Here is a 26,523-nt window from a genome sequence, read left to right as displayed (position 1 = left end):
TTTGATTTGCTGCTCAGAGAACAGCATGCACAGTAAGACCCATTGCAAGCATCAGAAAAGTTCTTTAATTTGTTTTTAAGGTTGGGTGCTAAGAAGTTTCATAAACTTCTCAAGAAGTAGATGTCATTTCCTAGGCTGTTGGTGGGGTTGCCAAATAACATTCTGCAGCAGCTATTTCATATTAAAACCATTGCAGTAGTTCAAACCTCATTCACTAGTTTGTCACTGCACATCATCCTTCCCTTATGTTCCAAAGAGAAATCTGATCTAAAATATGAAGGACTCCTCCTACATCCTGTTCATTACAATTCAGCTTTATTAGCTATGTAAACAGGGCAGCTTGGTCTATTGCTGAAGGTTTCTTCAATCTGCAGGAAGTCTTTCCCGGACGTGCCAGTTGTATTGCTTCAAAGTCTTCTGAGCCACTTTGCTAATACCAATAAGTAACAGGAATTATTACCAATAAGTAATTTTGATTGTTTTTAAACTTGCAAATATTAAAGTCCAAGACTGGTTATATACACAAAAAATATCTTTAATAGTAAAAAAAAGTTTAACAGATCAAGATAAATGTAGCAAGGTTATAGCAGCATCTATTTAAATTTAGGCCATAAGGTACAACAAGAATTCAGATCTGCTAAAACGCAAGTGTTCAGTCAGCATTTGGTTGCCATCTCTTAAAACTTCAATTATTAAATAGCTTAATTTAAGTGAATTCAAGCCAGTGTAAGGAAAGTCTCACATTAAGAACTGCATTCTAACACAGAACAGATCTTAAATTCAGTTGTTTTATAACAGTGAAGACTTTGGCGAGGCAGAGAAGGTCAGAAACAATTCCAGTATTTGAAGAGGTCTCACATTCTTAAAGAGAAGTGGCTATTTCTTCACCATACAACAACCAGGTAGGCCTTTCTTGGGGGGTGGGGGGGGATAATGGTGGTAGAATAATGACTGTGAAGGATGACTGCCTGTTTCCAAGGGTTAGATATGCCTCTGTGTGGCCAGCAAAGCCATTAAAGTTACAGTAAGTTACCTACTGGCCAAGAGACAGTATTCCCCATCTGTCTGGTTAGATGTACACCAAGCAATACTGCAGACTGCACTTCCCCTTATTTATGTCAGGTATTTAGTACACAGGAACTTTAAGAGCAGGTATTTTTGATGCATCTTTTATTACAGTTGATGCTTTCTAGCTCTGCTCTTTGTTTCAGCATGTTTCTTCTATCCCCTTAAGAGGCTGGCTTGTTGGCACCATTCAAACAGAGTGCTAATATTGTTAGTTATAGTACCTTAGCTGCTGGAATGAGATACTCCCCCCCAACACACATTTATAGGATACAGCTGTCCAAGTTAAGGTTCCAACAAATTGGAAGTAAAAGCTGTGCTGTACTATATCTAGAAATATCAAATACTGAAGTCTCTAGATTTCCAGCTGCTAGAACACAAACAGTACATTTAATAAAAAGCAAGTAAAAAACATTTTACAAGTTGCTTTTAATTTTAAAATTTTAAACACTAGAAAGTTCTCTAACAAGTGATCTAGACCAGTTTCATATTTCAATATCAGGATCCGAGCAGGAAACATTTCAGACACTCGCACCCTTCAGGATAATGCTTTTCCCCAGCCAAGTTCAGACTTGCTGAAGGTGCAAGCTAAGGTGTAATCTGGGCCATGTAGTTTCCTACTCAGGCTTGAAACAGAAATTGCCTTCTGAGAAACCCAATGTCAGATTATTCAGAAAGCTGGGCAGCCTCATGCTCAGTCTTAAGTATTTATCATCATTTTGGGACACACATCTAACATTAAGTATTGTAAACTGTATGCTCTCCTGTGTTTCAACAGGTCATGGAAACTAGATCCCTATGTTCTAATTTAGAGCAAAAAATTTTGCAAGGAGTTGTACTTCACTGCTCTTTAAATGGTTGAATCCAAGACAGGGTCCAGTGTCAGATGGTAGGAAGTTTCACATTATGGACAACACTTCTTACACATGTCAGATGGGAGATGTGAATTCCAAGTTTCAGATATTGCAGAGGATACCAGGACACATGTAGTCCAAAATGTCATGTGGGCTGAGATGCATTTAGATGATCATCACCTTGTCTTCATTACATGATAGAACAGCTAGGGTCCTCATTTTGCTGCAGAAGTAAAACACCAAGGCATTAACTACCATGCATACAAGCTTAGCATGTTATTGCAGTGCAAGCTGGTTAAAGAGAGGATAGTTTACCTACTCAATCTTCTTATAATTTGTTGTCTTACAGTATTCTGTAGATTTAGTTATTAATAAAGCAAAACAGGTTTAAGAGAGGCAGGATACTACCAACTATACTAAAGGGTACAGGGGAGATGGAAAAGGAGAAAAAAAACTTTCAGAATTTGAGTCCATGCAATACATGAGCCATTTCCTTCTTAACGAAAGGCTATCGAGCTATCAGTACCTCACTTCTGAGGCTTCAAAACTTTTCTGGCATGCAGATTCATGCTACCTCAGATTCATGCTAGCCCTTGCAAGAAGTGAACTGTTTTTGACTGAGTTGCCATCATTTCTGTATTACTGGTGTGGCAGAAGCATATAGGGAGTAATAACAACAGGAATTTGACTGAAATTCAGCAGAGGAAAGGAAGGACATTAACATTTCTGAGTGGGAGTATTAGAATGGATTCTTACCATAAGTGGCTCACAACTGTGTTGTAAAGCTGCTGATAAAACAGACTAAAAATGTAAACCCTCCCCCAATCACTCTAGCTTTCCATCAGTGATTGCAGAACAAGCCTTGTTGTTAATAAATTCAAATAAAGAACCTTTAAGAAATTGGAGAAGAGGCCTTATTCTGAACATGAGAAAGCTCTTCACTACTAAGTCTTTTTATAAGCCTAAAGCTTCTGCTGGTATCCCAGCCCTTGTGGTGTGTGCTGTGCACTGTGAGCCTGGAGCCCAGAACAGCATCACACAGCCTTACTCGTTAGCCTATTAATGAAGAGTCTCACCTTCCTTCAGTGTTACTGGAATGTTACAAAAGTGTGCATGTGATCAGGAAGCTTCCATGAGCACCCTTTAAACCAGCTGGCATTCTAATAATAGACACTTCCCCAGGTTTTCTAGGGGGCGAAAAAGGCAGGGACAAGGAAGGAACCAAGCAGCAGACAGTAACTGCCCCTTCTGAGGTACATCATTTTCTTCAGCAAGACAGTACTCCAAGGTACTTCTAGTTAAATTTTCAAAGTTATATTATGAAAAATACATAGGAAATAATGGTGGCTTTAAGACTTGCTGCATTAAGATACCAGTCCTCCTTGTAACTGTGTAGGATCATATTTGGGAAGAGCTGTGGTAGCTCTACAAACTATCAGCAGGAGGGACGGAACAAGGTTTTAGCCAGGCACCCCTTGCACTTGGTGCCTTCGGTCTGCACTAGTGGGGGAAGCATGGGGCTATTTTAAGTCAGAAACAAACCAGCCCAAGAGTCAAGTACAGTAATTACTGAACAAGTCTTACTAGAGTAGGCTGAAGTATTAAATGAATCAGAACTAAGGTCTTCAGTTGATAATTGGTCTTCTAGCCTGTCTCATTCCAATAATGCTCAATTTCCCTTCCTCAGGAATAATGTGAATGACAAGATTAGGTCTGATCGTACAGTAATTCAGGACTGCAAGCTAGCAATTACACAGTCAGGTCGGGAGTCCCCTCCCCTAAAACTGTCTTGTTTGAGCTTTAAAGCTACTGAATCCCAGAACGTGATGGGAGTCAACTGCCAGTTTCCAGAGTTTTCCTTTCACATTGCTGTGCAGCAGCAGAAATAAAGTTTTGCAAGTGCTCACTTGACAGCAAGTCATTGCTAGAGAATGACTATGTCTTCAGCTCAAGTGCTTTAACCCTAGTTTTATTTACTAAACTGGAATAATTTTTTAAAAAAATTTGTTATGCTCAGAGCCCACAACATAGTTCAACTTAGTATTGAAGACATCACCTTTCAGACTAATAAGCTGATCAGCCAAGTGCATCTGAAAATGGGCAGTCATTCTAAAAAGACATTTGTGCTCTTCTTACGGTTTAGTATAATTTTTCCCCTGCAAGTACTCTGTAGATAGACACTCGACTGCAGAGTACATGCAGTTAAGAGCTCATATTTTGTTATCTTATTTCCAAATGAATGCAGCTTCCCTCCTCCCCCCCCTCCCTTTTGGGAGGGAGGGAAGCAGAAAGCATGGAGGTGGTGAATGCATACCTCCATTATCCCCTTTATGGTGATTTAAGCATCTAAATTCCTTATACCTGCAGTGAGGTAATGACATATTTGCACTTCGCAGAGGTTCTTGTACAAGATGAGCACACAAACTAGATTTGTTACTGACTGTTGGCTTCATGTTTAGAAATCTAGCTTTTTCTCAAAGTGTTCAGTTATGATTTAAAGCCCTCATATTAGCTCTATTTTAGAATACTTAAGCAGTTAAAGATACCTGACTATTAGTATATCAAAGTGCACTAGAAGCATTCAAGATAGAAGTTCAGAATTGTAATAATCTGTCAAAAGCTATTTGGAGGGGCTACTGAGAGTCTTTCAAAGAGACATTGCAACATGTAAGTTGTAGCCAAAGGGGTATAGGTATAATTCAACCAAAATATGCCTGTTCTATTTAAGTTTGTCAATTCTATTAGCATGACCTGCATCTGTGCTACAGTTCCACTTGAAAAGTATTGAAGGGAGTATTTAAGAGTGAAGCAAGGCTGAGATGCTTATTTCGCTGTGCAAATTAAAAAAAATTTCTGGAAGTGAGCTTGCACTGAAGTGCCTCAAACTCATGTTTGAGTTTCAGAAGTACTTATGCAATCAATACACCCAGAACTTTGATTTCAGTCTTTTCATATTTTTGAATGGAAATATTAGCTTTCTTCAGTATGAATTTAGGTTATTTTAAGAGCAAGTCAGGGACACTGAGTCCCTGACTCCATTTCACAAAGATAGTATTTTATTTCCAGTTAGTGTTTGCACTCCTTTCTAGGGATAACAGATTATAAGCTTATTCATGCTCAGACACAGGTTTAGATGGAACAGACATTAAAGCTAGTACTCTTCAATGTTTATTTTAGTAATAAGAGACCAAACAGTTAATGCTGCTATTTGATCATATTCAACCGCTAGAGAATAAACAAGACATCAATTCTAGTTCTGATGCAAAGCCATGCAAACTACATTCTACATGGGACAAGAGACTGCAGCACTACTAATGGCACAAGTTTTCTACAAGACTACAAGCACAATTCTCTCACTGATCTCACCTGCTTTAGGATGCTCACAGGAATCACTATCATGAAACCAAACAACATTTCTTTTTTCTTCTTCTTTTGGTCTGACATCAAGAAAAATGGTAAGAGTTGTAGGATATGGATAGTACTTAGGGAATTTTTCGTGTAGTAATGTAATAATGTAGTAATGACAAGAAATTAAATAATTCTGTTGATAGCATGTATTTAAACTTTGGGGAGCTTACCTGAGATGGAAACTCCATTTCACTTCCAGTTATTTCTTCCTCATACTCATCATCTTGTTCGCCACTTTCCTCTCCTCTGGGTACATGCATTATCTTCCTCTCTGCCAGTTCCTAGAATACAGCTGAGTCACCACCAAGATCCTCTCACCCCCTCAAGATTTAAGCACATCCAGAAAGTTTAGTATTAGGAAGTCGTAGCTAGTTACTACTTCACTTACCTCACCATCATCTGTGATGAGTGTAACACCAATGGTGTCCCCTGTTCCCCAAGACTGAGACTTCCAAACCAGATCACTAGGACCTGGGCTTACACCAGCATCTGCACCCCAGATCTGCAGAGAGATATAAATAATGAGCTTCTTAAGAACCTTATTCATAGCTAGATTAGGATTCACTGTTGTGTGCACCTCCCAAGCACTCCCAGAGCTGTCCAGTATTGTAAATTGAACCACTTTGCTCCATGGCAGGATCTGTGCTTCTTTTTAGGACTAATCAAGAAACTGGCAGTGCTTTCAGCTTAAGACTGTAGAACATTAGTGCAGAAAAAGCTGTTAACAGCTTCTACCTGATTAAGAGGTAACCTTGCTTGGACATACATACCACTTGGGTCACAGAGCAAAACCATGGTTATAGACTTACTCATGGCAACAACTTGTGTAGTCAAGATGGCCTTCTCTAACCTGGAGTCACTACCAGACCTCTTGAGTAAGCTTGTGATAGTTTGGAGTACAGAGTTTAGAGTTAGGCTTTTTGAACACTTATCTAGACCTACTTAGAGTAAGTTTTTTTACAGCTAATGTTTAGCTTAATGCCACTAACTGAGCCCAGCATTGTTGGGCTGTAGTAGACTAGAGATGCTAGCAATAGGGAAAGTCTTTGCACAGCTTGTATCAAGTTACAGGAGCATGGGGAGCTGTAACAGTAAACTAAAGAGTTTGATTTTGTTCACAATAAGAGCATGTCCCAGTCTCAGGAATCCAAGTTCTCCAAGACTTACTCTTATAAAGAAAAATTTAATTGGCATTTCAGGTCAAGTTGTTGCAAGGATTTTCCTGTCTCCCTCTCCACATAAAGATTTTTGGTTCTCTGGGCACTTACAATACCAAGAAAGTTTAAGAGACATTAATATAGCTTTTCTTGTTACACAAACTGAGTATCTCTATTGTCATCCAAGGTAACAAAAACAGAGCTCTGAATAAATTTTACAAAGCTGCTACCTACTGTAATTATTTGGCCTGCCTGAAGAGTGAACCGTGAAGGGAATCTATATGTTGCATCAGACACACTTCCAAGCCGTCGTCTCAACACCCATCCATGCAGTGGTTGATCCTATGGGATAAGAAGTTTCTCAGCATTACAGGCCAACACCATACCATAGAAGAGCAAGGTTCTTTCTAGATTCAAGGGTCATTTAATCCCACTCCTGTAGCATAAAGGAGTCTGACCAATTTTGAGGCTGCCTTCAAGTTTCCAGTAAAGCCTCCCTATGACCTCTGCCAGTACTTCCTTATGGTTAATCTTACTATCTGTCCCACAAGTTTAGGCACATCTATCCTTGCCTTCTGTTGGGATATCATGATGTTCTTACCAAGAAGATTCTGATAAATGAAGTTGGTTATGCTCATCCACAAGTTGAGCCTAAACATGCATGAAGTGGCAGGTGAAGGTTTAAAGTGTGTCAGGCTGAAGTAGTGAAGCTACCAGCCACAGGTTCTGAAGCTTTTAAAAATTAATTCTAATAATTCAGGACTTGCAGATTAAACTATTTGAAGAATTACCTAATCAGTCAAAGAAACCTTCTTTGTATGGGTTAGATACTGCCAGTCCTATTCAACCTTTTAGCTGTTCTAATCACCTCTAAGTAGTAAGAAGCTGTCATTATCCAATTTACTAAGCACATTATGTAGTTCATCAAGGAAGAAGTACTTCGGATAGTGCTAGACTGAATCTGGTGAGAAATAACTGAAGACTTCTGCATCACAGAAGCCAATGCAACTCCCTTGAAGGCACCTCTCAGACAGCCCCGTGAATAAAACCCCTGCAGTATCCAAATCAGTTTACATACTCTCCCCTTGACAGGAGTCAGGTTAGCTGAAGAGAAGGCCCATTCAGTATTTAGTTTGGCAGTTCTTTCCTCATCTTTTCATTTTTCCCAGCCCCCATCTCTCACTAAGCCACAAGTCCGTTCACAAGGAGTCATACTTCACAGTGAAGGGAATGCAGCCTTGAATGAGTAGGAGTACCTCATCAGAGTTGTTTTTAAGCCTGACAAATTTCCCCTCAGTATCAATTTCTTCAATAGATACATTTCCAGAAGATGAAGCATGCTGAACAGTCTTAAATCCAGTACTACGCCCTCTCATTTTGGATTCTTTCATTTTCCTTTTTTTTCCATGCAGAAACCGGCGCCCTTGACTTGTTGTTGCTTGAGTTGCAGTGCCACGTGAAGATGGACTAGGTGAGAGCTTTAGCCTAGAAGGGAGTCAGATAAGCAGATATTCAAGTGAAAGTTTTTTTCTCACTCCTCTCCTCCCAGGAGAGCCAAGCCTAACAGCTTCTTATATCCCAGCTTTCCATAAAGTCCTGAACGTAAGATTTTATTTTTACTGGCAAGAGCAACTTAGTAAGTAGCTTGTTAAGTTTGGAAGACAGCCTCAGACCTAGAGTTCAGAGCAAGCTTATGCCCGTAAGAAATGATTCCCAACTGCAAGAAGTATTCATTTAAAGTCTCTATGGATATGCACTTTAGTGAAAGTAGTTTAAGTTCCTGACCTTTCTTAGCATGTAGTGAGAGTTCATGTTGTTCTCACTAAGCAGTGTATGGATAGTTGGAGTTGATACAACTTCATTTCATTCATGTGTGCAGCCTTTAATGCTGAAGTTCCACAATTGCTAAGTGGACTTCTCAGCTAGCCAGGCACAGATTAAAACGTGTGCAGAATGACTACCTCTAAAAGCAGTTTTTTTGTGTTTTTTTTTTAAACATTCATTACCCCATGCAAATGGCATCAGCACCTAAGTCTGAGGGACAAGGGGAAAAGAAGGGCCATTTTATATCTCTAGGATGTAGCATGAAGCTTTGAGAAAGTTTAAATATGATTCCAGGGAGGGATGTCTAATGGAGCTTTGAGCCTTTGGTTGGGTTTATGAGTTATTTGATCTTCCTCTTACTACATTGTTAAGGGGGTGTGGGGTATAAAGCATAATCTATTGTAGATGGTTTTTAGGAACTAAATTATGGTACTAATAACACACAATCACATTTACTTCTTGCCTTCTCCCCATTCTGAAGCATATGCAGTTAGTTAGTACAGAGGTCTTAGATGAAGCAAGTCTTCATATGAGGATCTTGTCATATCCTACCTCTGCTCCTCTCCTTCCAGCATTTTTCGGTAAGCATTTATTTCCAGATCTAGAGCCAGTTTCACATCTAAGAGATGCTCATATTCTTCCAACTGTGCTTGTACCTGCTGCTGGGCTTGTGCCATTTCTTTCTCTTTTTCTGCCATACGTCTTCGATGGAGATCACGATCATAATCCAGTGTCTCCTGTAGCTCCCTTATTCTGTTCTCCAAAGCAGTGTTCTAAAATTAAAGGGGAAAAATTCAATTAAAGAATAACTGAAGATTAGAGAGAAGAGCCCAATACTTTGAACTAGCTATCTAAAGTAAAATAATATTAAGTATATAAACGTAGATAGTACCTGGCTTTGATACTGATTAACTTGGGACGTCAGAGTATCAACTCTCAGCTTTGTTTCCATTAGTTCCTCTCGAGCAGCATTGGCAAAGTCACTGTTCCTTGCTGCAGACAGCTGGGCATTCTCCATCTATGGATAAGTCACTGTTAGTAATGAGTTACTTATGACCTTGTATCTTAAATAGGGAGGGAAAACTAAGTGATTTCCAGCTGTGTTACATCTGGAAATAGTTACATTTTACTTAACTGCACAGATACCAATAAACTCCAGGTCAAAAGATTTTTCATTGCTTTTCAGGGGGGTTTACATGATTTTGATATCATGTCAGCAATAATCAGGTAATTAAAGGTGTTGGATTAGGATATTTCAATTACAGATGCATAAAGACTTTGTACAGATATGAAGTAAATGGATTTTCCAGAAGAACAATAGAGAATAAGGTAGGAAGCTGCTTGTCAAAGCATGAGACTATATGATATTAGTTGTGCTCATCCAAGTATTATTCTTCCCCAATAGTTCTAAACAGTTTGTCTGCAACACTAAGCAACACTAACCTATTTCTAGAGCAAGTTGAGATTTTCCAAGAAAGGAGATAAAACAAGCACCCAAATAAAGTAGACGGTCATGCTAATACAAAAGGCAGTCACAGAAGGTCCAGCAGAAACCTGGGCACAAGTGTCAGAAGGAATTTACTAAGTTGGAGACCAGAGAGAGCCAGGAAAAACAAGACAAAATTAAGACATCTACTTGATAAGAAAAGCAGCAGATCATATGATTCTGCACTGAATATTAAGGCAGGCTTAAGATACCAATACTGTGCACTGCAACCAGCCCAGAGACCTCTGGAATCTTAATTACAAGAGTATAAGCCTGAAGCCTTTTGTCTGAATGTAAGGCTAATGCTAGGAAAAAGTGCCAGAGCAGTTCCAGGAGAGAGATACCATCACACTATGTCCATAGCCACCCTCTGCCTTATTCAGTACAACTGCAAAGTAACATTTGCATCCATATATTTGAAAATGCCCTTCAGCAACTGTAAGAATACTTTAATGTATTTTAATACAATTATAATCAGATCAACTTTTATTCAGTAATACTGTAGTTGCTTAATACTAACATAGCACACCTTGGACCTAAATTTGTCAGGCTTGTATTCAGATTTATCAGTAGTTTGAATTACAATCAATTTTGTTACATTAGTCATCCCTAACTCTGCTCCCCAAGGGAATCATATTTATGCTTAAATCAGTTTTATTTGTGACTATACGTGTTTGTGGACAGCAAGTTTAATTGCCAAATATTTGACACTATTCTGAGATTCCACAATAGCTGTTGAGTTGATTACCCTTCACATTATGCCAAGAAGTTTTGCACTGAAAGCAAGGACTCCACTCAGCTATTTATGCTAGTGTGAATTTAATCATGTCAAAGTGCAGAGCTTAAATTTTGTTTTATTGGCATCTTCTGCAGACTCACTTTTGCACTGAATGTTCGTTCCAGCTCCTCTTTGTATCCTTGAATTTGTTCTTCATGCTGTTTTCTGAGCCCCTGCAGAGCATCCGAGAGCTTACTCTCAAATTCTCTCTGACGGCCGGATTCTATTTCTGCTATCCTGCTCTCATGGACTCTTTTTGTCTCTTTGAGTTCCTAGGAGAAGAACAAGTTTCTCAGAAAATAAGCAAGCCACCGCAGCTCAGTTTGACACCGTGGGCTTACTTTAACAGCTTAGCAAGTCATTCAGCACTGAAGCAGATTTGTCATCAAGTACATGGTAATTCATCTTTATTCACAGAATTTAGACACTTGTCCATTAGGTCACCTACTTCCATCTAGGCATGCTGGGTTGTTTGGCTTATCAGAGCAATGTTGGCAGTGAGGAAACTACTAAACGCAGTAGTTTGCATCTAGTTTGGAGACTAATCCTTTGAACTAGATTGATTTCTTAACTTTTCTTCCAGTTAGAAGACATGCATGTAGACTTCAGTTTCTTTAAGAACTGTTGCTTTACCTATTCTTATTTTACTCAAGAAATAAGAGCAAGCTGGGTTAAAAATTCAGATTCTCTATCATTTAAACCACACATGCTTTGGGATTCATTCCAGTCAGAAGGAAGTTGGTTTACATTTACATGATATTTAGTTCTATGCTATGTACTGACTTTTCACAAAGTTCACTAGACAGCTTTGATAAGTATTAAGGAAGTAGGGAACATGAATTGCTTATTAGAAGAGATTCAACTTCTTTGATTATTTTAGGCTTCTAGCAAACACCTGGAATCATTTAATTTCAACTGTAATATTTGCACTTTCAGTTACACAAAATAGTATATTGGGATTGTAGTTACCTTCAGAAGTGCAGCCTGAGAAAATTATCTCATATTCCAGATACCTATTGGTACTATGCCAGTTAACATGAGGTTGTGCACTTTCTTGAAGTCTTCCTAGTTAGGTGGTTTTTATTGGTTGGTGGACTGTCATAGGTTGACTCAGCTAGTTACCTTTTTAAGGATAAAGCACATGTAACATTGCTTTTAAGGGCATCCAGGGGTCATTGACACCTACAAGAATTCTTGTTAATAAGCTAAAACATACATCTTCATGAAGGCGCTTCTGGAATGTCATTTGCTCTTGCAAAGTTTTCATTTGATTTTCCAGATCCACTCTCCTCAACATTTCACTGTGGAGATGCTTTTTGGTATCATCCAGTGAGAGCTTCAGCTGGAAGAGATTGACATCAGGGTAACTGAAATTAAGAGATGCTTTTCCAAATTAAGGCAGCCAACTTAATACAGATCATTTAACTTCATTCCTACAGCAATCAAAATACACTCTTAAGTTGGTTATTCTACTGCTTAAGTTCCTGATTCATTGGAACTTAACATGTTTGCAACAGAAAGAATCCTGTTTAATTGTATGTAGAGCAGATTTTTCAGAGGGTAAGTATATGAATCCCACAGTCGCACCAGCTAAGTTTTACTACTGTTTTATTTCAAACCCAGGAAGTAGACCTCAGATAAATCAATTGCACCATCCATATACATTCCTCCCCTTCACAATATGAAGGGTTTTAAACTTCTGCTTAAATTCCAATGTCATTTATTTGATATTTAGCAAGTGATATCTCCCAAATATAGCCTTACTATATTGGCAAGCTATTAGACACTTCCAATATGGGAGTGTGCTATTTTAATGATACAAGGCTTTAGTTCTCATCCTGGAAATCTTGAACTAGCCTGTTCAATGATCACATTAAAGCATCAGGATAATACATTTCTAAGAGTCTAGCTGTTGTGATACACTTTGCTAGAGTAGCAACTCAAGCAATCAGAGTTCATTTCAGTAGCACAAGGGTCCATTAAAAAATAGTAGTGAGAAGTTATATTCTACCAAGATTTAAGCATAGTGAAGCAGCATCCATCAAATGCTCCATTTAGTGACATGCTAGAGAGGGGGGCTACTACAGGGGCTGTAGCAATTCAACACATTTCAACTTGATTTACCCTTAGAACAAGAAAAATTACATACTATGGTCATGGAATAAAATTAAAGGTACTTGCAACAGGACATTTTAATGAACCAATTATCAGTATCATTTGCTTTCACCAAGACTCAGTAGGTCCTCTTTTGCCCACCTGTAGTGGTCATAGAAAACAGCCTCTGCCTCCTTTTAAACACCGATTAACTAATTTGGAAAAGCAAGCAAACCTTCAGGACCAAAAGCAAAGCTGAAATTGTAGGAGCAAGTCTTACAGTGACTACTTGATCCTTCAGTTCTCGGAGGTCGTTCTCCAAGCTTCGCTTCTCGCTCAGAGCTGTTGCCAGGTCGGCTTCCTTGGCGTTCAGCTGAGCATCGAGGTCCCGCACGCGAGCCTGTGCCAGGCTTAAATCAGCTTCTTTCTTTGAATTCCTACAAGTGAAAGTTTTACACTCAGTCGCAACTGGCAAGGCAGGAACTTAAAAAAAAAAAAAAGCACACACATATTTACCATTACAGGGGGATCTGTGGTAGAACTGAAGCAGAAGAAAGAGGGAGACATTTGTGGTGAGAATACAGGGTGGCCTCTAAGAAAGAAATCAGGCAGAGCCCTCAGACAAGCATCATTTTTCAAAACAAAGACATGGGGAAGTTTTGCGCCAGCTTGCAGCTCACTTTGCTTGGATCCTACACCTGGTCACCGTGCCGTTGCCGGCGACACTGACGGCCGGCAGGAGTGGGCAGGGAGGCAGGCCCAGGCCAGGGCTCCAGCGGGGCGCCGAGCTGCCTTCGGAGCAGGGCGCAGCTCGCCAGAGCGACCCGCCTCTGCCGGGGCAGCACCGAGGCGCAGACACCCCCTCGCAGCACTGCCGCCACGGCCCCGGGGGCCCTGTCACCCAGCGGCGGGGAGAGGCCGTGGACCACCACGGGCCCAGCGGCGGGGTGCCCTGCTCCCTGCCGTGCCGGTGTACGCGGGGTGAGGCGGCCCCTCACCGGGGTTCCTCCTGCGCTGCCCCCTCAGCTGAGGGGTGGGTGCTCTGCCCACAGCGCGGGAGGAGTTTTGGTCCCCGGAGGGCACCATCCTGCCCTGTGGAGGAAAATGGTGGTTTTCCTCCCGCTGGCCTTTGCCAACACCCCGTCACCGAGCCTCTGGCACCGACTGGACGGCCAAGGCGGTTTGAGGAGCCGGTTCCACTCGGCGCCTTAGACAGGGCTGGGCCCCGCAGCGAGCTCCTGCCTCAGAGAAAGGGGTGATAATCGCCAGCCGCTCTAATTCCGTATCCTTGCAGTTGTCTGGCCTAAAACCGGAGTCCGACTTCCTGCGCAAAACTCAAATCTGAGACTGTAAAGAATAACGCTTTCAATTTATTTTAGCAAAAATCTGCTCTGCCAAGCGGCTAGGTTGTGATAATTCGTACAATGAGTTTTCCAGTTGATAACTGAGCAGAGCAGTTGGAGGGAGTCCAAAGTCACTCTACAGGAGCGATCGGCTCTAGAAAGCCTGGACAGCAAGGAAAGACTGGAAAAAAGTCAGGGTTGTTTAGTCTAGAGAAGAGAAAAGTGACAGGAGACATAACTGTCTCTACATACATAAAAGACCGCAGCAGAGAGGCAGGGAATCTCTTTTCCATATCCGTTGTGGAAGAGACAGGAAGTTGCAGGCTTAAATTGCAGGGAGGGATATTTGGGTTAGATGTTAGGGAGAGGAAACGAATGGTAGCTCAACACCGAAGCAGGTTGCCTGGGGATGTTCTGGAATCTCCATCATCGGGAATTCAGGAGTGGTTACACAGATGTCTGCTAGGAGGACGCAGGTACGCTCAGTCCTAATGCAGGCCTGGGGGAGAGGGGCTAGATGAGGTTCTCTCTCCAGCCCGGCTTTTTCAAGACATTTGCGGACTGTCTCTATACTTTGTGACTATGATGTACTAATAGCTATACTAGCAAAAAAATTTAGTAGTTTACTCAGATTCTAGAAAAAAAGTACTTTTACTGGGGGTAATGATGACGAACAAGATAACACTGTAGATTTTACACCATTTACAGATTTCTTTATTTTCTGGATATTAATTCCACCTTCCTCTTGGGATCTCTGCTACCACCAATTGTGAGTATTACCTGGTTATGATAATAATTGTATAATAATACTACCTATTGATAAGATTAATAGTTTCATTTTACAATCTAATTTTTTATTCCACAATCACCTAAACATGTGCAAGAATGACATTCCGTGAGCATCTGTGTTTAACTAGGGGTTGGTGGTTCATTTTACTCTGATGCAGGCCTCTGACAGCCAGCTTCAGGTTTCTTGGATTCTTTCCTGACAAATATTTTCAGAAAACTTAGGCAAAGCATTTCATCTTTAATAATAGCAATTTAACAAAGCCTGGCTTTGACAAGAGTGTTTACTACCCTTTTAAACCAAGTTTAGGGTTCAGGCCAGCACTTTGCATTATTATGCAACAAGTAGTGACAGTACTCCAAACTTGCATATGCTGACTTTCAAATCTGTGCAAGCCAGTCCAGAACTAAACCTGGCTTATTGACTCTCAGCCATTTGTGATAATAGCTTTCAGACATACCCTGGAACATGCTAATTAGTATGTTCCAGGGTATGTGTCTCATACCTTGCTTGACCTGGAAAATTTGAATTCAAGAAACTTTTTAACCAAAAGTCAGATATGTTCAAATAAACTCCCGTTTGTCAAGACTGCAGAATATTAACAGCACTTACAGAATTCATTCTTACAGCTTTGACTTACTACAGCACATACTTCAGGTTCAAAACGCACATCTACAGCCATTGGTGCACAAGGAAACCAATCCTGTCTCTCTACTGTGCTGCTGTACTTGCTTTGACCTTCCTCAGGCTCTAAGCTCAAACAACTGATATGCTTATCCACAACTCCTGCTTCCCAAACATCTTTGGCCTACTTCCAGTTACCACTGTTTAAGAAATAAAAACAAAATAGCTGAAATGCAAGCACGTTTCATTGTTGCTGAAACTTTAAGTCTCTTTACTAAAGTGATCAGTAAGAGCCAATCGTTAATGCTGTTGGGAAAGTTATCTGGTGACATTCCATCCTATAAGAGTTCCAGGTTATTTAAAGGGTTTATATAAAGGGCATGATACCCTCAAAGTAGTTTGTTCCAAGTCATCTGAGACATTTGCAGTTAGACAGCCCAGATACATATACTCATTAACATTAGGACTCCAGTCTAGTCCTTTCAGAAAGCAGCATACACTTTGTATCATTTCCCATAGGCTATAAAGTTAGCCACTTTAAGACCTAGTTACTTTAAAGAAGTTAGATCAGTCCAGAGGATTACACACCTGCCAAGCCTAAAGCTCTATAAACAAAGCCACTGAGTTATACAAACACAGAGAGCAGCAGAAAAATTCCTGAGCTGGCATCAGCCTTCTCACTGGCCAATCAAGTGGCTGGTTAGATTTATGAAACAGACCTATGACCCAAAATCTGCCATGAATGAGGCAAGTCCAAGGCATTTTAAGCAGCTGAAAACAGAAGCTTAGAGTAAAAACAAGTTTTACCCTCAAGTAGAAGAGCTACTGAAGTCCTACTGAATCTATGCGGATACAGCATTTGCCCCATACTGTGAAGAGTCAGAAAAAGCTGGTACCTAATTCTATGTTAGAGAGCTTATAGCAGAATTTAGGGGGCCTATTAGCATCCAAATTATGCATCTGTAAGTGGTTTAGAAGTAAATAGGGCAGTACAGAGAGGTGGCACTACTAGTTGTTTCACATATTCACAAAGGAAGCATGTTGCAAGTGGACACTTCTCCTCTTTCAAGGAGTTTTGACTGCACTTATGTTGGGCCACCTCCTTTTTCCAGGCCTTGGGAGACCAGATGACAAGGAGACACCAGGCACAGAATCTGCAACTTGAAAGAAAGTCAAGCCTGAAACAGCAGGCAGTTCATCCCAGTAGCATTTAAATCCTATCTGAAGCTGGAAAAGCCACTAGGACGAGTCCTGTGCAGTACCAGCCTGGGCCAGGTAAGAGTCAGTCATGCTACACTGCTTACAGGACAAGCTCCTTTGCTTAGTCCCCTCTAGGCAATGCCTGAGCTAATAAGCCCCTAAGAGATGTTAGCTGACTCCGTACTGAAACTCTTTTTCCCATCCCTGTAACTTTCTAAATGCTTTCCAGCATAGCAGCTTCTCAGGTGTTTAGGGACACAGGTGTGGTGGCAATCCCAGTCAGCCAGGCATTCATGCAACACTGCACTCCCTTCGCAAGGTCTCCCACCACCACAGGCCCTGGGGGAGCCCCGTGCCCATCATGGGGGGCTCTACAGCCGCCTCCTTCAGCCCGGTGGCACTAGAGCGGGCGCTCAGAGCAGCAGCCCCAGTTCCATGGCCCACGCCGATTCCTCCCGACCTGAGGCGCCCCAAGCCCCCCGGGGCACACCACCACCACCACCACCCGGCCACCCTGCAGCTGCCGCCCCAGCGCCCGGGGCGGGCTGCGGGCAGCCGGCCGCCTCCGGCCCCAGCGCTGCCTGCGCCGCCGGGCCGCGCAGGAGCGGCGGCGGGGCCGGGCACCGACCTGCCGTGCAGCTGCCGGTGCTCCTCGCCGATCTTGCCCAGCTCCACCTGCAGCGCGGCCCGCTCGATGGCGATGTCGTCCAGCGCCCGGCGGGCGTCGGCCAGCTCCGCCTCGTAGCGGAGCCGCAGGCTGCCCAGCTCCCGGCCGCTGCCCGCCTCCTGCTCGGCCAGCCGCTGCTGCAGCGCCGCCTTGTCGGCCTCCAGCGCCCGCACCCGCTCGATGTAGGCGGCCAGGCGGTCGTTGAGCTGCCGCAGCTCCTCCTTCTCCTGCAGCCGGCTCAGCCGCGTCGGGCTCAGCGGCGAGGCGGCGGCGGCGCGGCCCAGGGAGCGGCCCCCGCCCGCCGGCGTGGAGGACAGAGCCGTGGCCATGGCAGCTCGGGCTCTGCTGCCGCCACCGGGCCGGCACCAGCCCCGGCACCGCCCCGCGCAAGGCGCCCGGGCAGCCCCGCCGCCGCCCGGTATAAATAGCCGCCAGCTGCCGCCCGCCCCGGCCGCTTAAAGGGCTCGGGCGGGGGGCACCGCCGGCGGCTCCTTTAACGACAAACAAAAAAACGTCTTTTTTCGCTCTGGTTTTGCACATGATCGCTGCTGCAGCGCATCCCCTCGCGCCGCCGCTCGCAGAGGGCGGGGAAGCAGCTGGAGGAAGCCGACAGCAGCTCGGCGTTTCTGCCAAACGGGGCCGGGGAAGAAACCCCGGTTTCGGAGCCAGCATCACTGCCTCGGTGGTGCCCGCACTGCGGCCTGCCTCCGTCTTGGAGCGCTGCTCTTTTTCTCCGGTTTTTGCATTTTGTTCAGTCAATGAAAAGCTAGTCCCTGCTCGTTTCTTGTTTGTGGGCATTTTTAGCTTTTAGGTCGGGCTCTGGTGGTTGTCACCCAGACCGGCGCTGCAGTGTTGCAGGTGAAAACTGCTGCTGTGTGCGAAAAGGGAAAAATGAAGGGGGAAAGGGAATCTGCGTCAAGACAAATACTTGAACTGGTCTGAAAACGCTTATGCTAATTACATTTTATAAAAATCATTCTTTGACATTCTTTATTAAGGATATGTACTGTGGTAGCTGTCCATTTTCTCCCATAATTAATTGACCTTATTTTCATTTTGATTTTCATTTTCACTTACATTTTAGAGAACAGGTTCTGTACTGATCTCATTAAGAGTAAGAGTAAAAATCTCTGAACATTAACATAACTGTGAATTATGATGTTTGTTGCAGCAGTTAGAGGACACTTCAGTTAAGAGCTTAGCTTAGGTTGATATTGCTTACTACCCAGGTTAATAGCCTTTGTCCAAGCATACCAAGAATAAATAGTCAAGAAGTTCTTTAGGTAACTTTAACCTGTTTTTTAGCTAATGTATGACCTAGGCCTATATTCTGTGGTGCATTTAGTTGGTTACATTACTAGCCAAAGCAAAACTTCTCAGTTGCTACTGAGTCCTGAGGGTGCTGAGAGTCATTAAAGGCTGTGTTCTCGCACCAGGAGATCTCAAATTCTGTTACTGTGCACTGCCAGTATGGTTGCAGGCTGAGGAGCGTGCTGTTCTCCCCCGCAAACTGTGGCGTTGTCAGGAGCTTAGCCTGTACTTTCAGGCTGTTATGGTCAATCCCTGATCTCAGGCTGTGTTACCTGAACTTTTTGCATATTATGTTCTCTGTGTCTCTGCATCCTTTACAGCTTTATTCTTTAGTGGCAGGTGAACTCCTGCCTGTACAGGAGAATATGGATGTGCATTGAGTCTTTTTGCTGAGCGTACTTGCATAAAAAAAACCAAATGAAATCTCAAGACGCTACAACTATATGTAGTTTGGTAATGATATACGGCCAGACTGAGCTCCTCTGGTTCTTGTCCTAGCAACAGTGTCAGGAAATTCTTTTCTGCAAAGCAGTTTCAGTTTTTTATTTTGCTATAACAAGTACTTGTTTGTTCTTCCTTGCCAATAGAAAACTCAATTCAAGAAAAATAACAAGTATGATTTAAATCTGAATATATACCTCTAGGACCAAGATGTGTACGTCTGAGGGTGCACTTTGGCTTTGAATCCTCAGTCCTCTGTAAGGAACACTGATCGTATGTCATTGTCATGTTTGATGGCTGCATGTACTGGCCAGCTGTTCAAATACAATTGTGTGCTTTTGGAACAGAAACAGAACAAAGCAAGAAATCTACTATTCTGAGAATATTTTCCTTGCCTGCCAAGCTTTTGTAACAGAGCAAACAAAAACTGCTTTAAAAAATGGTTCAAAAATAGTCTAAGCTGATTTTATCTATTATGTTCTTCACCTACTCTCCCTATGCAACAACAGAAGAAGGCAACTTAAGGAACATGTGATGGAACTCAGTAACTGATTTTTTTTTATGACATTTTGTCTTTGACTAAGACTGCAGTCTGTCCTGTTTAGGCCACAAATGTAACGGGAATTCTTGCAGAGATAAACCTGTACCATCTTTTCATACTGTTTCCAGCATAAAGGCATGCCAGAAATGTTTCAGAATTAAGAAAAGGTATAGAGGGTACTAGGAAAAATTATGGCAAAAGGCACATATCCAAAACTAAAGTAGAGTAAAAGTTTTTCTGCAAATAATCCATTTGCATGAAAATGTAGATCTGTGAGATTTGGAAAGTACTTACAGAATCCACAAAGTAGGAAGAAAAAAAAAACCCTTTAAAAATATTTGTGGATTTTCCTTCCAGCATCTTAAGCAGATCTTGAGCTGGTGAAATTAAGTGGAAAAAAAAATACAAAAATAAAGTGAAAACCAGGAAAAGTTAACTAAAGTTTCTGCTAGCCTTTTCCCTTTACCACTATCTGTGTCTTCTAACCAGTGCTACTCACATGTCATCAATCCATTAGTTCATCCTGAAATGTTGTCAGGAACCCGAGGACATTAACAGGCCTTAATGACCTTAAGCAGCCTCACCTGGGGCCTCCAGCCACATCTCTGCCCACAGGCTCTGGAGCTCCCTTTCAGCTCAGCCTTGGGTGCGTAGTCCTTGACTAAGCTCTGTTGTGGGTGGACCCTGCTGCCCCACAGACTGACTTCTTAGCTTGACCTCAGACCTGCCTCATCACTGCAGACTTGCCTGGTCCCCTGGGCTCTCAGCTAACCCTGGATGTTGCTGCTGCCCTGGCTCTGCCCTGCTCCTTTGCTTGGGAGCTGTAGGATGGGGTCCTGGCTGGGGAGGCCCCTGCACTGCTGGCTGTGCTATCATTCTCAGCTCCTGGCGCTTAGAGAGAAGCTGGTCCTTCCTGCTCTCTGATAAATGTCTTCTTGGATTACCATTTATTATACTAGCAACAGTTAAAGACTTGAATAAGGTAAGGTTTTTCTGATAGAAGCAGTGATTCACCTTAGACTTCTTTTGTGACCTGACATGAAATACTTGAATATATGTCTGCTTTTCAAGTGTTATTTAAACAAATTTAAGGTTATATGTTGTAAGCAGGCTGGGTTGGTTAGTGTATTAAAAAAAAAAAAGTAGTATTGGTGAGATGTAAGAGTAGGTGCAGGTAGCACAGACAACAGAAAACCAGTAAAAGGTTAGAAGAACTCTTTCTCTGGCAATCATTATCCTTCATTCGTGAGTGTTTCTTCCTAAGCATCCTTTGGAAACTAAACTGGACAGCCTTCAGCCTTTGTAACAGTTTAAGGAGCCTGTGCATACAATAGTACTGTTTTGTTTCAGGTGAAGACTGATACTACTTTGATGCCTTAGAGTATCTGAATAAGCATTTTGGCAAACAGTCTATTTACAGGCAGATGTTAGTGACTCACATGTGTCTAGAGCTATTAAAGGCAGATCGTGAGTCCTGTTAGCCTGATAAGGATTAATAAGGTTATTGCTAACCCTGTTGGAGTGGAAATGGAAGCTCCATGGGAAAATCTGTGCTCTCCCACCAAAAGAGTGAAGGGGTGAAAGGATAATTACTGTTTCTATAGCATGAACTGTAATATGCACAGATGGAGATGTCCTTTACAGAAGATGCATCTTCACAAGTGATCCTCCTGTGTAGTACTTCAGCGTATGCCCCTAATTATTTAGCTAAGTTAAGCGGGCAGGTCACAGTCAGCTTCTGTAGTTTTTGCCTGTGGTGGAACAACAGCCTTCCTTTCAAAGATCCTGCAAGTCAGCAATCAGTAAAGAACTAGAAATAGCATTCAAGCTGTTCATGAAATTATTTGTTGCATGATCGAGTATATAATACATAATTAAACAATAGATTGTTTGGAAAAATATGAAATATGGAAGATATGTGTGATAGTAATATTTTGTGGGTGATACCTTGTAAGGTCCTGTTAGGTTATTCTAATTTTTAGGTGCCAGTGGCCAACTCTATTTTCATGTACAAATACAGAGAAGCTATACTGATATACATTTCATATGAATACAGCTATGGCTTGAATCTGGCTTGCTGTCTGTAGATGTATTCTCTCTTCCAGTTTTATGTAGAATGTACATTAGTTTCCATAGGGATGTCTATGTAGAATGGAGGGGAAGAGGTCTTAGCTCCTGCATGGTGCAGTAATATAATTTTAGTCTATAGACTTTACTAATATCAGTATCAGAGTTTGAGGAAGTGTCACAGACTAAGAGGAATTCTCATAGCATAGAGTAACAGGGACAATAAAGAAGAAAATATGAAAGTGAAATGGGGAAATAAGCTGTTTTTCAGTGACTAGATAGCTCTAAAATAGGAGTTTTGATTAACAGATTTTTCCCTCCATCCTCCAAATTCTGCAGACCTCTTTATCCTCATTCATTATCAAATAGACTATTCAATTATGTCATCACCGAATGTTAATAAGAATAACTAGTCCATTTGCTGGCTCCCATAGGAGCCAGGAACCTCCTCTGATCCACCAGAGCAAGTCAAATTTGAGTCCCTTGTGGAAATGAAATCATTTCCATCTCTTAGTAGAATATAATAACAAAATTGTGTCTTCATTTATATCCAGGCAACATTACTGAGTTGAAATTAGTTGAACACATTTCGCAGAGCGGAGAGTTCATCCCACTACTGCTGCACTTGACCCAATACCTCACTCAACATGGAGCGTTTGGGCAGTGGCCTGTCTGCTGAAGAGAAAGGATACTTTTTCTTTGGAAATGATTCACAGTATAGTCTCTTAATGAAGACTAAGTGTGCAACTTAAACTAGAGCAATTCTCAACATAGTGAGCAAAAGAAGTTGGCAAGTAGAAGAGGAGAATCAAAAATGAATTGCAAACTTGCTTTCTGCCCTTAAGTTTACATTCAATATGAAGTATAGATAGACCTGGGGATCCTCTGTTAATATCTCATCTTATTTTCCTTTTTGGGCTTGGTGTTTTATTTGCTCCATCATTCCTACCCACACAAGACAACAAGAGTGTGTGACCGTTTTATGCTGTGGGTTGTTAAAGTTTTTGTCTTTGTATTGACACATAGACTGGATGTGAGAAAGTGTGAATTTTGTTTGTGTTACTGCCAAACATATGCACAGCGCTGCTTATCTTCTGAAACAATTTTCAGATGGCCTCACTTTCATGTTGGGACTTTTTTTATAATGTCTATTTTAACTGTTACCCACTTGCTTCCTTTGGCTCTGCTGCGTTTTTCCTATATGAGCCATTCATCTGCTTTCAGAACCATGAGGTCTTTCAGTCATTACCATTCCTCCCAATGATACCTCATGTATTGCTTCCAATCTTGTGCTTTGATGCTATCTCACTTTATTTGTTCCCTGCATATGTCCTCTTCCATTTCCATATTGGTCTGTGTATTTAGTCACTCACATAGTGAGCAAGTTCCTTTGCGAGATGTAGACCATCTCCTTCTCCCTTACCTTTCATGCTACGCTCACTGTAAGGGTCCCCTTGGAAAAAGCAGTTATCCTGCTGACCTTTGTCTGTCTGTTGTTCATGACTTGCAACACAACTGATTTCCTCAGAGCTCCTGTTTATTTACCAAATGTTGCATGCTTCACATGACACTGGTGTTCTCAAGAACATTTTATTCTTAACAATCACAGAAGTAAGGGTCAAAGACTCTGAGAAAATAGATCACTGCTACTGTTGCATGAGAGGAAAGTAGGTTCCTGAATTGAAACTTGGCATATCCAGCCCTGGGAAGGAGTGAGGAAGGGGAATGTACTTTTATCCCCCCAAACCATAAAAAAAAAAAAATCTGTTAATGCAGTTATGTGTAAACAAACCTAAGATACTTTGCTTCTGCAAAACTTTTCATTTTGCCTTATCTGCATTCAGATCTTCATCTATACAAGTTCATATTTAAATTATGCACCCAATCACCTGAATCTATCTGTGAAAAGATATGTCACGTAATGATCATGTAAATGTTATGAACTGATCTTGAAATGTCAGTGCTAATATTTTAGTTAGGTCTGTGAGCACTGAACTACAATAAGAAGCAAGTATATGCCATTTGAATCAAGATGTGTTTATTCTGGAAAGGGGAGTCATGAAATTTAATGCATCTACTACTGCTGTACAGGATCATAAATATGCAAATGAGCCATAAGTTTTGCTTGAGGATAAAAAGGAATTTGAGATACAAGAATGGACAAATATTCAAGCATTTGAAATGGTGACCATTTGTGCATATTGTATGGGTTAATGTAAGATTCATTTTTAAACATACTGAGAGAAAAACAGTTTTCTTCTATAATGTTTAGGTATATACATGTAAGCAGTGTGTTTCTATAAGCTACAAGAGTTCTTTTTTTCCACTTACTGATGGAACTGTTTTCCAAAGCCCAGGGTAAGGATCAACATGGAGCACAATGGGTTGCATAACTCCAAGAAATCAAAGATGCAGTACTGCAGTTGAACTTTATACCGTTATACCAACAGAGGATTTACTCTTTATAGGGTATAACATATTTCTGAAGTGTGACAGTGCATGATCGCTCTCCACCCCAGGGAGCTTGTTATTTCAAAGTAAACAAGCACCCTGTACAAATACAATGTGGGGCGAAAGAACTGATTATACTGTGTCAGGGATCTCATGACTCTAGTTACAGGAAATTTAACATTTTACTTTTATTAGTCAATCAGGTGCAGCTCTATTACTGATAACTCTAAGGTCTCAAACCAAAATTCAGTTTCTGCATGGGGCCTTGGCAGGTAACCTCCAGCTTTGGTATTCATTAGACTTAAGCCTGATTTATGAGCCAAATGTTGTTCTGCAGTGTTTCAATGGATTTTAAATTTGTAGTTTAGCCAAACATTTCTCCCTGAGTTGTGTAGACTTCCATTATGATGAAAAAATGGCCTTCGTGATTATCAGGCTGGCTTAGCTGAGCTTGCTTTGAGAGATTATTTATATATAAATGGAGTCTGCTCGAGAAGACTGTACATCTGCCTTTCAGGGCAAAGATAAAGAAACGTGCTTCTTCCTAGATGTAACCCTCTTGTGATAATATTCTCTAAGAGTGGAATCTGTTGGTTGTCTTGTGATTGAACAGTTTTCTGTTTACCAGACTAGAGATTTAATTTTCTTCATTTTTGCCCTTAGCTGTATCTCTCAAGATCTTTTTCCTCTGTTTTTTTTCTGTTTATACTGAGTAGGTGGGAAATTTCTGTTGAAATTGAATGAAAAACAGTGAACGAGAACATATTTCATAGTTACTTTCAATAGTGAAGGTACATGGTCTTAAGTCAGTATAAAACAAAGGATAAGGCAATTGCATTTCCAACCAGCTTCCTCATGAGACACCATGCCAGCTATATAGGGGGACAAGATCATGGTTGTGTTCAATGAAATAAGTGCAAATGTCCATACTTCCCAATTTTATGAACAATAAGGGCTTTACAATTGTCATATTATTGTCACCTAAATGATGTGTATTTTAGAGTTCAGTGAAGGAAAAGCATATGTGTAATAAAATTACTCATAACAAGAGAGAAATACAGGAATTATGCATGTGAACTCTGTAAAGACTATCACTAGAGCTTCTCATTCAGAAATCATGCATCAACTCTGCAAAACTAATGTGGCGAACTGGGAATTAGAAGTTGAGGTAGAAGATGATTGATAGCAGTTTCATCACACAGACAAGATAATGCCTAAGGATCTGACCCTGGATGAGGGGTTGTACAAGCGCAGTATAATAGACATAGAATGATAGTTCCTGCCTTGAAGAGTTTGATCCATGCGGTTAAGACAGAGTGGGCAGAAAGGAAGTAATGTTTCCTTAGAAAATGGTGATTTTATTTTGAACTGAAATGTTCAATCAATTTTTCCAGGATTTCTGATGAGCTTCTCCAGGGATGAAAATTTGGCTTTCAGAGCCTGGAAGCTCATGGCCTTTAACTTTAGGGCATATATTGAAGGAGTCTGCCATGGAGCTGCAGGGGCTGGGAATTCTGTACTTGTTGCTGTCAAACAGGTCAAACGTGGACCTCTAGGTTTCAGTCAGGTTTTATTCTTGGCTCAGCAGAAGGAGGTAGCCAAGAGATCCCCAGTAAGAGTCAAAATCCCAAAGCTTCCAGGTTCACTGAAAGTCTGGAGAGAAATAACATGTGTAGAGAGATGCAGAGGGCTAAATGAGGCTGAGGTGAAGAAACCGAGCATTAAAAACTGTCATAAAACTGCTGAATTTAAAGCAGTATGCCTAGGTTACTTTCATGTTCCAAATACTGTTATTTCCTGGGTACTCATCTTCCTCACAAAAAGGAAGATTTCAGTGTAATAGAAAGACAACCAGACCTTAGATGGTGGGGGAGAATGGGATCAACAATGCCGTCATTTGAGTGGCTTGGGCAAGACATATGTCCTATCACTGTTAATTTTAACAGGTAGGTTTATCAAATACCAATCCATAATGTACTAGCATTATTTATCATAATGCTGCTTTTTTAATATCTTACTAGTGGATAATGCTTGCAGGTGTTAACATCTGTTTTTAAACATGCTATAAATTCAGATAGAGACTCTATAACCTAAGGCTAAGATCATGCAAGGAATTATGTGTGTATGTGAGGCATCAGCAGCCTCACTGAAGTCTGTGAATTTGTTTACTCAAATGAGCTTTCTAACCTATTCTACTGCCTATTATTCTTTTCAGGTTTTTTTGCAGAAGATGAACAAATGTTTAAGACCCTCATATTGATGATGTTTGATTATTTTTTGTGGTTAGCAGATTTATAGTATCACTGTACCTGACAAAAGGGATGCCCGCAGCCAAATGACCTAGTGATGTCTACCAGGAGCAGTGAATTAGGTGTTGTAGGAAGGTATCTGAGTAAGCTGGGAGGAGGAAGTAGAACATTGAGAT

General features: G+C 41.4%; 1 protein-coding gene across 1 annotated transcript; it reads right to left on the bottom strand.

The window, feature by feature from the left end:
• Positions 1-539: 539 nt before the first annotated feature.
• Positions 540-17,616, bottom strand: LOC106496418 (lamin-B3-like). The gene is made up of 12 exons (XM_067305252.1): positions 17,249-17,616; positions 12,947-13,103; positions 11,789-11,914; positions 10,674-10,844; positions 9,201-9,326; positions 8,861-9,081; positions 7,741-7,969; positions 6,719-6,826; positions 5,716-5,829; positions 5,498-5,608; positions 5,286-5,356; positions 540-2,142 (listed from the first exon to the last, which is right to left on the bottom strand). Exons 1-11 carry the CDS (start codon positions 17,614-17,616, stop codon positions 5,315-5,317), a joined length of 1,773 nt encoding a protein of 590 aa, XP_067161353.1. The 3' UTR covers positions 540-2,142; positions 5,286-5,314.
• Positions 17,617-26,523: the final 8,907 nt, after the last annotated feature.

The sequence above is a fragment of the Apteryx mantelli genome, chromosome 15 (genome assembly GCF_036417845.1).
Source record: "Apteryx mantelli isolate bAptMan1 chromosome 15, bAptMan1.hap1, whole genome shotgun sequence".
Lineage (NCBI taxonomy): Eukaryota > Metazoa > Chordata > Aves > Apterygiformes > Apterygidae > Apteryx > Apteryx mantelli.
Note: the sequence above shows the minus strand (reverse complement) of the source record. Positions and strands in the feature narration are given on the sequence as shown.